The sequence below is a fragment of the Aptenodytes forsteri genome, unplaced genomic scaffold (assembly GCF_000699145.1).
Source record: "Aptenodytes forsteri isolate BGI_AS27 unplaced genomic scaffold, ASM69914v1 Scaffold172, whole genome shotgun sequence".
NCBI lineage: Eukaryota > Metazoa > Chordata > Aves > Sphenisciformes > Spheniscidae > Aptenodytes > Aptenodytes forsteri.
The window spans coordinates 13,634,887-13,647,947 of NW_008795018.1; the positions used below are offsets into that span (position 1 = coordinate 13,634,887).

At 40.9% G+C, this 13,061-nt stretch overlaps 1 protein-coding gene across 1 annotated transcript in view; it reads left to right on the forward strand.

Annotated features, from left to right (window-relative positions):
- The first annotated feature begins 3,318 nt into the window (after window positions 1–3,318).
- LOC103895955 (macrophage mannose receptor 1) overlaps window positions 3,319–13,061 on the forward strand; it is a 33,941-nt gene continuing 24,198 nt past the window's right edge. Inside the window, exons 1-9 of the mRNA XM_009275706.2 lie at window positions 3,319–3,388; window positions 5,108–5,506; window positions 6,744–6,917; window positions 7,884–8,048; window positions 8,359–8,475; window positions 9,400–9,543; window positions 11,002–11,184; window positions 11,367–11,521; window positions 12,391–12,504. Coding sequence (XP_009273981.1) covers window positions 3,328–3,388; window positions 5,108–5,506; window positions 6,744–6,917; window positions 7,884–8,048; window positions 8,359–8,475; window positions 9,400–9,543; window positions 11,002–11,184; window positions 11,367–11,521; window positions 12,391–12,504 — 1,512 coding nt within the window. The 5' untranslated portion in view covers window positions 3,319–3,327. The remainder of the gene's footprint in view (window positions 3,389–5,107; window positions 5,507–6,743; window positions 6,918–7,883; window positions 8,049–8,358; window positions 8,476–9,399; window positions 9,544–11,001; window positions 11,185–11,366; window positions 11,522–12,390; window positions 12,505–13,061) is intronic.

Below are 13,061 nucleotides of genomic sequence, written 5' to 3' on the forward strand. Positions count from 1 at the left end.
GGGTGGTTTTTTTCTTTTTTTGGGGGGGGTGTTTCTTCTTTTTTTTCCCCAGCTAGTACCTTTCAGTGATGGCAACTCATTTATTAGACTACCTGAATACAGAATCCAGTCCCAGGTTTTTAACATCATCATTCCTTTGGGCATACTTGTGATAAAACTGATCATACAATTTCAAGAAGAATTGAGAGAGTAGTTTCCAAACAGGTGTTCTCTTTCCACACCCTCATGTTATTTCCATCTTCCCTGGACTGAGTTGCTGTGTAATGGTTTTACCAAACATCATTTGGTGATCTGGCATTATGTCCTCTTTTCCTGCTGCTAAGCTGCAGTGTTCCTGAGGAGCGACTGACTACATAAAAATTGTTTCGAAGATTGGGCTGGGGAAATTATCCATGTTGCTCTATTTGACTGAAAAAAAGCAGTCTTCTTGGAAATGTTTCATAATCATATGGATGCAATATAATTTGTTACTTAATGTATTCTGATCCATCACCAATTCTCTCAGCCGTTCTCTAGTACCGGCTGCTAGTCCTGTTGGGATCGGTCAGCTGTCTTAGAACTGCCCCATTGCTCTTGTGATCTCTTATTTTGCCTCCTAAGTAGATGCTACTACTTAGGGGAGGTTTCAGGCTGTATGTTGCATAAATATACATTCATGGAGGAATTGGGATCTTGCTTTTCTGCAATATTCTTACTGTAAAAACAAGGAAAATAATTTCTCAATAAACAAGATGAAACATAAGTGATGGGTAGAAAAGCAAAGGAAATTTTTAACTGATCACTAATAATTCATATCCATAATCCTCTGATTCTGCCAAGATTTCTTATGTTTGATCTTGGCGGTTTAGATAAATGAAAGGAAAAAAAGTTGATTATGTAGCATGAAAATATAGCGTGAAAGTGCCTATGTTTCTCTTTCAGTATGTTTTGAGCCTGTCTAGAGAAATGGAAAGGTTGTTCACTCTGGGTTTTTTTCAGGCTAGAAAGTTTCTATCGAGCTTTAGAACATGCCTTTTTAAAAAAAAAAAGTTTTCAGTTGGAAACTGCAGTTGTGCTATATGTGGGGATTGTGGGTTGAAATCTTATATCAAGTTATAGCAGGCTAAATGATCACAAAATTCCTTTCAGATTTTAATACCAATGTTTTTTGAAAATGAATTATTTAACTTCTGTAGGGAAGCATCTGGCTGAACCTGGATGGGCTCACCCATGCATTTCTGTGGGCAGCTGAGAAATGACTTGACGGCAACATTCAATAGCATGTAAAGGTTTGTCTCTTTGCACATTGCTACGTTTCTTGATACCCTTGTGCTTAATTTTCATTTCCCCTTTTCTCCAGAAGAGTTCAGACTTCAGAGAAAAGGTGGTGCATCTGCACGCTGTGCATGTAACTTCCTGCCTGGGAGCAGAGATTGCCGAAGGAACAATGCTGACTCAACACAAAACCCAGCAGCCTTTCTTCCTCGCCACTTCTAAAATTTCACGCTGTGCCTTGCCAAGTGGAAGATGCTGGAGTGTATCTTTGCAATCTTCTGATTTTCTTTCCCACTTTGCGGGCTGTGATGGGGTCTGCTCAGACAAACACAAACACTGAGGTGAAGCTGACCTTACTATGCTTTACTCTTTTTCAGCCTCTCTCCGCAGATCATCGATAACAGTCCTTCAGCAAACACCGATCTTTCTTCAGAACACAGCTAGTTTCTTTTTCCCTGTTGTAATTGTATTTGTTGCCTCCCAGTAGCTTTGGAGATGCTGAGATGTTGTATACAGCAGAACCACAAGGCGTTACATTTCTCCTGCCTAAATAATAAGAATATTTTTTCCATCTGCACATCTGGAGCTCCTGAACAAGGAAGCAAGGAAAGTTGTAAAGTTGAGGTTGCAGAGTCGGGCATTCCCGTGTTGGGGAGTACCAGGATGCTTTACTCCAGACTCAGTGCAGCCATCTTTGCATATGCATCATAATTCACTGAGTAACTGACCATCTGCTGCTTTGTTGAGGCAGCCCTCTCTTTTCCCCCACTTTCCTCAGGTCTCACTGTCCTTCTCAGGCTCCCATTCTTTCCATGTTTTTGGTCTAGCTATACCTACTGGCCTTTAGGTCCCACTATTTTCTCTCACTGTTGTAATTCTTTTTCTGCTCTAATTCCTTGTGTACCTTTTTAGATGCAGTGAGTCATCCATCTGCATCTGAGTCAGAACAAGAGAAGCAGGATCCCACATCTTCATCTAGGTGTCTAGGGTTTTCATTGCCTACAACAGCAGCAATTTTCAGGGAAAGACTTGCTGCAAATACAATACTGGGGAAGTTAACCAAACCAGCCTCTCCTGAAGATACAGAAACTGGGATTTTTCAAAGGCCATATGCAAACAGCAATGTAAACCTTCCCTGGGAGTGTGTTTTCCCTACCCTCTACGTGTTTCTAATTCTTTTACCTGTCATAAAGAGGAGAGGTTTTTCAAAGGGAAAATCAGAATTTTATTAGAATGCCTGAAGGGTGTGCACTTTAGGGGGTGCAAACTTTCACAGACTAGTGGGATGAAAAATGTGGCAGTATTCCTTATCAGTTTAGTTTTCATCTCTAGCAATAACTGAAAGTCCACCATTTTCCAGTTACAGGTTATCTTCTTCCTAGATTTGTGTGGTTTCTTTTCAGAATTTCTTCAATTGTTGCTGTCAGTTTGGGTACGTTGCTCCTCCATATAGTCAGAAATGGAGCAAAAAAAGGGACAGGTGCCTCCTGGAGAACACAGGTCCTATTTTTTACAGCTTTTCTCTTTTCTGTGGAACTGCAGACATAGGGAAATTCTAGTTCTGTCTTATTCCAGGGTCATAGTTACTTGATTTGCCTGGTGTCCCAGTCCATTTTTCACAGTACTGCATTGCACTCCGGTGTTTTTCATCATTTATTGATACAGACAAATCTTCCTCTTCTTTTTTACCTTTTTCCTTTATTTCTGGTAAAGAGACATTTGTGTCACCTTCTTCATAAAAATGATCCTGAATCATAAGGTACTTCTTCAAAAATCCTCACTAAAATGTTACCTCTTAGATCTCATATTTCCACGGAAGAGAAAACTTTTATACAGTAGAGAAACTAGCTTAGAAAGCAAAGTTTATTCATTAATGTATTATTTCAAAATTACTCATGTGACATGATACAGTTCCTTATTTGCAGCTCAGAACTTCCCTGTATCTGTTGGGTCTTAAAAACCGAAAAGGATTTGTTAATCCGGTTCAGTGCAGAAGGGTTTTCTTGCAAGGCACAGATTTGGTCTTCAGCATCAATTTGAGGTGAAAGGGAGAAGGGAGTGAAACATTTGGCCATGGCTGTCTACCTGCTCCTGATTTTTCTCTTTCCCTTTAGTACATCTCTTCAAATGTCTGGTAAGTTTTTGTCCTCTGCTGAGTATGGAGGTTTGCAAGTTCTTTCTCATGTTTTCCTGATGTCCTCCTTGGTGGACAGTGAGTTTACATCTAGTCACAGCATGTAATTTGGAACAGTTTTATTCAGCTCTTAAATTTGGTGGTATCTGTGTAGGCATTCTGTTTCCTTAACCCGGTTTTCAAGGTGGTGTATGTGTGAAAGAAACATGCCAACAGATGTGGGCATAACCTAGACAGTGCTGATGCTTGAAAATCAGTCAGCTGAATGCAGACAAAAGCCGATCTGAAATTAGTCCATTGGAGGTTAGAACAGCTCAGATGTACAGGGCAGTGTCCTCTCAGCGTGCACAGAACCACTGGCCGATGTGTGCTTTGAGTTTCTTAGACAGCTGGTATTGACTATGGCATACTGATTGTTGCATATTGGAATCCTGTTTCCAAGCTGATGGTTTTGGGAAAGACCTTAAAAGCTTCCGTCTGTTAGATTTCAGACACTCCTACTGCTCAGAGGGAAACAAATGACGCTGTGTCTGCAGCTCTTTCCTGCAGGAGGCTCCCAGCTAGAGAACTGCGGGAGTCCAGTGCTATCGCTCGAGTGGCAGCAGGGACTGGCCAACGCTGATCTAATCCACTACAGAAGAATTTCTTCTGTGCATGTTTTTGGGTGAGACCAAGCTGGCTCTAACCCATCCACTGCTAACCTTCTCAAGAACCACTGCAGCAGGAGATCTGTGCCAGCGGAAATGCCATCTGTCTTGTTCAGATCTGCAGCCTTTCAGAGAAATGTCACCGAGGCTGTTTGACCACTCCCTGGCAGCTCTGGGATGTGGGGGGTTATGAAGTCCCATTTAACTATTCCACCCCTGGCAAGAAACTTTGGGTGGCAGTAAACCTCGATGGCACAGCAGAGTGAGTTGGGTGATGTTGCTGTTGCTTGGAGGGGAGCTAAGGGATGCAAAGTGAGCTGCAAAAATAGTCAAGGTTTGGAGCAGGCTGAAGTTGTGCCCCTTTTTAAAAGCTGGTCTTAAGAAACAAAACCCTGTCGTGCAGTGTCTCACATTTCTATTCACAAGTGTAGCTATTAATGGCACTTAAGATACTTACTTAGCTTAACTGCGCTCAGAACTGAAGTGATGATACTGCAAGTTGTGGCTTCCCTCCTGAGAAACTCACAAGCTGAACTCTCTGAAGAAAAGACTTTTTGCACAGTTGTCAAAAATTTCCAATATAATTAACCAAAAATGAAAAATATCCCACTTGCCTGATGAGCTGAAAACCGCAATGTCATTCTGGGACAAATATAAAAATGGTCGAATTTTGAGTATGTAAACCATTTTTAATAGCTCTAAAGCAAAAAGTCCTTTTACTTGCGAAATTAAAGCCTGTTTAATATGCTGTGTGGTGGTGGAACTTTGAAGAACTCATGAAATTTAATAAAGGTCATTTTTGAATGGCATTTTGAGAACAGTGTGTTTTAAGGACGGATGTGAAGAAGAGCAATTTCTCTTGAAAGAGCTATATTTTCAGCTTCTGTGTTGCTTGCATCTTAAGAACGTTTTGATGAATATCCTTCATACTGACAATTAACCTCCCTTGATTTCTTTCTCTATGGACTCTGTAAGTTCAATGTTTTGTTGTAGCAGACTGTCACATAGCAAGTAACTGACATCTCCTATGAAATCTCTCCTCAGATGTTTGCATTCTCATTTTATTTTATAGACAGTGGAATATTTTCAATCTATAATGAAGATAGCAAGCTCTGCGCCCAAGCTCAAAACTCTAGCTCGGTCATAACTATCGCTTGTGATGAGCACAATGAGTTTCAAAAGTTCAGGTGGGTCTCTGCCACGCAGCTGCTGAGCATGGCACTCAAGCTGTGCCTGGGAGTGCTCGCCAAGGACGACGAGGCTGCCATCACGTTGGAATCCTGTAACAGGACGAATGAGCTCCAGTGGTGGGAATGTAGAAATGAGATGCTTGCAACCCACGGCAAGGATTTATTTTTCAACTATGGCAGAGGGAAGGGGAAGAAAATCAGGTTGTCCAAGGGATCGGGCAAAGGGAGCAGGTGGAAAATCCATGGAACCGCAGACAGCGTGTGCTCCCAGCGCTATGAGGGTGAGTACTGAAAATTAATCTCTATTTCTAGGTAACTTGGCTGCCCCTATTTACAAAGCATTCCACCACCTGCTTGTCGTGCAGCAACCCTTTTCTTACAGCGACATTAGTAGCAGAGCTGACTACAAGTAGGGAGTAGAAATGCAAAGCAAATATGACTGTATACATTTCTGCATAACTTGGAAAGTGCAATTCTGTCAAATGATAGAATAAAATGACAAAGGCCTATGATGAAATCATAAGGGAGAATGGGAATTCTGTTTGCACAGCAACAGCGGGAGGAAATCTATGACTGTTTCAAAATATGTCTGATCAATTTGTAGAAGTGGTGATTGTGCCATATTTAAATATTTATTGTTGCTATTACTTGGTTTGACCATGTACTATCTCTAAGAAGTAAATTTCTAGTTAACATAGATGTGATCCACTTTTAACAGTGTTTACCTGGTGTTTCCCAGGCCCAACAAGAAAAAAAGTAGGAAAAAGCAAAAAGAAAAACAGTGCTTTAATGGTTTAGGATGCAATAAGGCCTAACACCCTGACAAAGGAACACTGGAGAGTCAGATCTCCTTTTCCTCCATCATTATCCCTCTTGGGCTATATAGAGTGGGCATCCAGGCTCAAGTGTTCAACCTCCTTTCTACCATGACACTGGCAGGGTAGGAATTTAAATAACAAGGGATGAAATTTTTGCCGTGCCCTACAACAGTTCCAGCTGGAATGAAGTTTGTCATACTTTTGTTCAGATAGCAGCAAATTAGACTGCATAGAGTTGGGAGGGTCACTTCCCAGCAGAGTCACTTGCAAATTTAAGATAAAACTTCCTCTTATGAAGACTAATAAAATATTCTAATATCTCCTTTCCAAGCCTCTTCAACTGTACAGGGAAAAAAAAAGATCCTAAATATCATCTGAGGAAAGAACTATGCGTGCAATGGGAGAAGCTGAGTCATGAGCACTTCTGACACAGTGGTCCAGATAGCAATGAAAAGAAAATATTAGACAGAAATTAGTCTAAGGGCCAAATAAGGGTTGTTTGAGAGTCTTAATTCTGAATATCTTGCCATAGTCATATCTAATTGGCACAACAGCCTTGGAAAGCTTTGTAGTAATGAAGTACTGATGTGCTGAGCTCTTGCACAACTCAACTGTGTCCATGGAGAGCTGCCTATGAGCAGAAACTGTGGTGACCATCTGATACCACCTGACTACTATTGCTCTATGTTTCTTTCCATAGATATCTATACACTGGGAGGAAATGCCTTTGGTGCACCTTGCGTGTTCCCTTTTAAGCTCAATGGTAAATGGTATGCCGAGTGCATCCCTCGGAGTCATGACGCAGGCTCTCTCTGGTGTGCAACTTCTTCAGATTTTGATAAAGACCAATTTTTTGGAAATTGTCCACTAAAAGGTAATTTTTTTTATAAAGATTTCAGGAAAGGCATTATGCAAAAGTTTCATCCACTCTTATGGTCAAAATCTCCTTGGGATGTGGAAGTAACATTGGACAGTGAGCTGGATTCTGGCTAGCCTAGTTCACTGGTGAGCTATGCAATGATAAAATGAGGTGTCTGCTCTTCACTCTCACTGTTTCTCCAGCAGAGATGAGTAGTCCTACAGTGCTCCTGAGAGTGGTGGATACAGGGAGTACTGTGAGGCTGGTGAATGGGACTGATGGAAAAAGGAAGAGAAAACCCCTAGGACTAGGTGAGAAGAAAGTCAGGGCAAATGAAAGGCAGAAAGAAGTGCAATGGATGAGGAAGGTGAGATATAGGGAAGCAGGACACAGTGGTGTATCATAGGATGGAGCAGAGAACAGGAGGGCTGGAGCAAATGGAAGGGTGCAGGACACCTGCCTTCGGTGCTCCAGTGCTCCTTATACCCACAAATCACCCAACACAGCTTTCCAGTAACCCCAGCACAAATACCCTACCCCTTCACCCCTGCTTCACATCTGATTGGAAACGTTCGTCTCTGTCATGTTGGGAGGTCTGGGAGAGTGTAAGAGGGGTCCCAAGGTAGGAAATGGATGTGGAGACCAAGATTTTCTGTATAGGGAATAGGGAAATGTGTGTGTACAGGTAGAATATATCAGTGAGTGGGTTAATGTGGACTGAATTGTGAGAGAAGTAGATGAGTTATATAAATAAAAAAGAACAGGGTGAATGTAGAAAAATTAGGTTTGTAAGGAGAAATAATTCCTTACGTTATTAATGTACTACTAATATTGAATGGACAAAGTATATATGTGGGGCAAACTATGTGTAAAAACTTAGCAAATCATACAGTTACATAGTTTTAGTCTGCAAACAAGATTTTATTTTCTGCATTAGCAAGTATGATTATCTTGTCAAGTTGCTGTTATCATGTTTTATAGACACCATCCACAATGACCTTTGGAAAACAAATCCTGTGACAGAAACCCACTATCAGATAAACTCAGAGTCGCTTTTGACATGGCACCAAGCAAGAAAAAGCTGCCAGCAGCAGAATGCAGAATTATTAAGTGTCACAGACCTTCATGAAGAAATGTATTTATTAGGTAAAGTAAATAAACGACAAACAAATTAATGCCTATGGTTACAGTGTAGGTCAGCTCCAAGAGCTTTAACATGGATACTTATATTTACCTTGTGAAAATATGTCTTAGTGACATTCTTAAAAAAGCTTGCCACTTTCTCACAAAAAAATGTACCAGAACAGTGGAAAAAATCTAACCTATATTAAAAAAAAATCTACTATGACATTTTTTCTTTTCCCACGCTTTAAAATTTTATTTCAAGTTTTATTGAATAACTTACAAAATCAGAGGCATTTAATAACTTGACTGTTCATTTCTTTTGGCCATTTAGGGCTCACTAGTGACCTGGGTGTCAATGTGAAGCTCTGGACTGGTCTTTTCAGTGCACTTGACAGTGGCTGGCAGTGGATTGGGGGCAGTCCTTTCAGATACCTAAACTGGGCTCCAGGTAAGTGCACTTTTCTGAAAGAATGATCAGTGTCTTGGCCAAAATTCTCTTCTCTTCCCCAAATTCCTGTTATCCAATTCCTTTGGTTTCATAGAATTTTCACAGATTACAGGTGATTATGGGAAAGGCAGGATATTACAGTAATAGGGATCACACCAGAGATGGATTGCCATTAATTCTGAATTTCCCTGAAAAAGCAGATAGCTCATCTAAGAAAACAGTTAAAAACAAATATCTACAGCTCATTCTATATTTTTTTCCATCCACAATTTTCTCATCAGGCATATTATTCAAACCAAAGAAAAAATTTATGAAAAATTATATAAAAAGAATGTAAAGAAAAGAGAAAAAAACTTAAGTGAAACATTGCATAAAAAAAATTTTAATTGTTCTTCTCAGTTACTGCTTATGACATTTATCCGATGTACATTATCTTAGTAAGTTTCCACTCTTTTCTTATGATCTAAGTCACCAACTTGCATGTTGCCATATTGCGTATTTCCGTAATAGCTGTTGTGACTACAGGGAAATCCAAAGGGCGAGCACTCCCATGGAATTAAATATGCATTTCATGTCCAGTGTTCAACAGTAAAGGATGTTGAGTTGTTTGCAATACTACCACCCCATAAGGATTTTATATAAAAGCTTTATTTGTATAAAGTTTTTTTTCCTGTATGCTGCAGTACTTCAAACACACTGAATTTCTTCTTAAGCAGTGCATGAGAGATGAGCAAGTCTCATGTGTGAAACGTCGGCCCTCTCGGCCATCCCAGTGCTGCTTCCTCATCTTCCCCCTTGGGAATTATCACTCTAAAGAATAATATGCCTGTGGCTTTGCAGCTGCAAAAGACCTGTGCGTTCCTCCGGTGAAAATCTTCTGTGTTCACAGAGGAATTCTCTGTATGTTGTGCCTCTTTCCTAAAGGAAATCCCTCTGTGGAATCTGGAAAAATATGTGGGACCTTCCAAGGTAGGAATGGCAAATGGGAAAACCAGGTGTGTGATCGGAAACTGGGATATATCTGCCAAAAGGGAAACTCCTCCTCAGATTCCTCCACTATTGCCTCAGGTAAGTTGGTCAAAAAATAAGGCTATTTTTGCAGTGAGTGAGAAATACTGGGAGGATGCCGTATATGAAATGACAGTATATTGTCAAAACAAAAGGGTTACACTTGTTGACCTGGGTCAGACACTGAGAAGACTGTAATTTTCTGGCTCATTTTAAAGATGATGTCTAGATGTTGTTCATCATTTTGAAAAGATGTCAGGGTACTAAAGAAGACAGGATTATGTGTTTAGTCATGTTATCCAGACCACAAAATACTGATGAATATCCTGTGCTCTGAAAAATACACTATTCTGCAAAAAGATGTGAGCCAGGGTTCATGTTCCCCCTGCTCTCTCTGACCCTTTTTGCTCTATTCTGAAAGGAAAAATTCAGAATATGGTGCTGGCACCTTTTCCCAATTGAGTTCCCTTTCCACCTGTGGCAAACTAGGTCTTATCTATGTGAAGAAAATGGTATGCAGTTACTTCACTTGGGAATTCCCAGCGTGCTACTAACTCTACAGTAACTCCCTCAACTACATATATACTAGTATATAAGATTATTCTCTGGCTCAGGGGGTGAATGGCACATCATAGGTGGCATCCTGTACATTCTGGCTGCATCCAGACAGCTTACTGTGAATGGTTTCTGACCCATGCTAACCTCCAAACCATGCCTGGATGTTGCCTAGGGGAATGCAAGTTTGCACAGGTCAAAACCATGTCCAGGGAGCATCGAACAATGTGCTTGATCACAGGCCAATGTTGGGCGCACATCTTGCCCTCTTCAGTTTACTTGACAGGTGCAGACCATGTGAACCTTCAAAGCGGTGGAAGGTGGTTGGCCGTACTAAATTCACATCAAGAATTAGCCACCGAACAAAGTGTGTGGCATTTCTGTGCAGCTGGGATTTCTGACATGTCTGGTATAACATAGATGTGTCTGGGCTCTCTGATACGTGATTTAGGCTGTGCAGGAGCTCCAGCTGGCTCCCAAGCACCTGGTGTTTCCAGAGAAAAAATATACAAAATCTCCAAAATTCACCAAGATAAAGTCCCTGCATAGGAAAAGAGGCCCTATTCTGTAAAACATGGCTGTACACAGAGCCTCACTGAGGCGGATTAACACGGAGTTGTGCCCTGCAAGTTTGCATGCCAAATTACTTAGTATTTATTTAATCTTGTAAAAGAGTTTTCCGGTAGCTCCCAGCAAAATTGGGATGGAAAAGTCTGTTTTGTATTCTTTGTGATCCTCAGACTTTTGCTTCTCTCCTCTGCCAGTATGTGCTCCAATATTTCAAATTCATGTCAGTACAGGTAATTTTCTTTTTGATTAAAACAAAGCACTGAACAGGACTGCTCATTAATTGTTTGAAATATTTTTTTTTAGGTGACTTAAAGCCTTTTAAGTGCCCCAGGGAATGGGTGGCCTATGCAGGTCATTGCTATAGAATTTACAGAACACCCAAAATATTTTTAGGTGACTTAAAGCCTTTTAAGTGCCCCAGGGAATGGGTGGCCTATGCAGGCAGTTGCTATAGAATTTACAGAACACCCAAAATATGGAAAGAAGCCCAGTCTTCCTGTAGAAAAGAAGATGGAGAGCTGGCGAGTATTCATAATATTGAGGAGTACAGTTTTACAGTGTCTCAGCTTGGGTACAGTGAGTATTCCTGCAGGTCACCTTTTTATCTGGAATTATACTGTTGCTATTATTAATTTAATCATTGTAACCATGATCTTAAATGTTTTTTAAAAAGTCCTTCTTCAGTCAAAAGTGGGTGTGAGATGTGATTGTTCCATTTTAAGACATACCCGTACCTACACTTATCTTTGTGTTCCCAGAGCCAGATGATGAGCTGTGGATTGGTCTAAATGACTTCAGGGTTCAAATGTATTTTGAATGGAGTGATGGGACACCTGTGACTTATACCAAGTGGCATCAGAGAGAGCCAACCCACACACAGAATAAGGCAGATTGCATCGTTATGAAGGGAGAGGTAAAAATCACTCTCTCACTTTCATACTTTCTTATGTCCTTTGTGCCCCCCAAAAGGAAAATATGTGACAAAAAATGAAAAAAAGAGAAAAGGGACAGGGGTTTTAAAAGTTTTTATGAACTTGGTTTTAATTCAGAATATCTTAGTGTGGAGGGAGACTGGAGACCAGATCTAGGAAGGTGTATGGTAGAGCACCAGAAGCAGTGCACTGCGCTGAGACTTGGTCTGCTCTGTAACAGTTACAACAAATCTCCTGCCTGAAACTGGTTGAAGTAACACATCATCCACATTCAACATGACTGATCATAGCTGCACAGTGCGATTCTTAGAGCAAGGACTTTCTTACGTTTCCCCTAAAATGCCTAAAATATGCATTTATTACAGCTACTTTGGAGGCTCATATTACTGGAGGCACAAAAAATTAGGTACAAAAAATTCTATCTTGTTTTATACTCAGCATAAAATGACATATCATAACACTATAGAAAAAGACTTACATTTTTCATATTTTATGTTTAGTTTATCCAGCATTTCCTTGCTATTGTCATCTGGTTATATGAACATAATAAATACTGCTCTGGTAAGAATAGAGTAGAACAGCATGTTTCCTTCTTGCTCTCGTCAGCCACTGAACCTTTAATACATGCAACCCTCATTCTCACACCTCTGAGGAAATGTGGTCCTCACTGTCTTTATTGTGTTTTCTGTTTGGGAGTTTTGGAGAAAGCATCAGGGCAAGGAAGAGAGCTGAAACAGCCTCAGCCGTACGAAGGGAGAAGGGTTCTCTCTGAGGATGGTGAATATTCCTGCTGGATCTGGATTTTCTCTAGATTTCACTTCTCTCTGTCGTTTCTTCTTGCCACGCTCAGGATGGATCCTGGGCTGACAGTGCTTGTGAAACGAAACTCGGTTACGTCTGTAAAAGGAAACCTTTGGCAGAAGAACCAGGGGAAGCTGAGGTTACTTACCCAGGCTGCCAGAAAGTAAGTGTAAAACAAAAGCAGCGAAAGGTCGTTGCGTCTTACTTTCACTCCCATGATGGTATCACAGAAGCCAATTATTTCGACTGTTCTTGGTGGAGCCCTGGAAAACTGTTAATTCATATGTACGGATACTTCTCAGACTAACAGGGACTTTTTTATTTATTTAACCAAAATGTAGATCGACTTTTTTTTCCCCTCCCTTACATGTGCACTTCACTCAGCTCTCTCCTAGTGCAGAACTAGACACTTCATCCATAAAAGCCGTTCTCTGCAGAGGACGTCAGTATTTTTTCATACTGTAACTCCCTGGTCTTGGGTTGCACGCAGCCTTCTCAGTCCAATCAATCCGCCACAGGAGACAGGAATATTTAAGCTGACTGTTTTGCAGATTGTTTGTAGCCTCTTGCAACAGCTACACTTACACAATGAGAAGGCAGAGCAGGCTTTACACAAGGAGCTGCAAAGTGGCTGCGAGCATGCTTGCCAGCTCCAAGTCATAAGCACGGCTCACTGCTCGCAAAGGCCCTTGCGTGTCCTTTATCAAGGGGCAAGACACA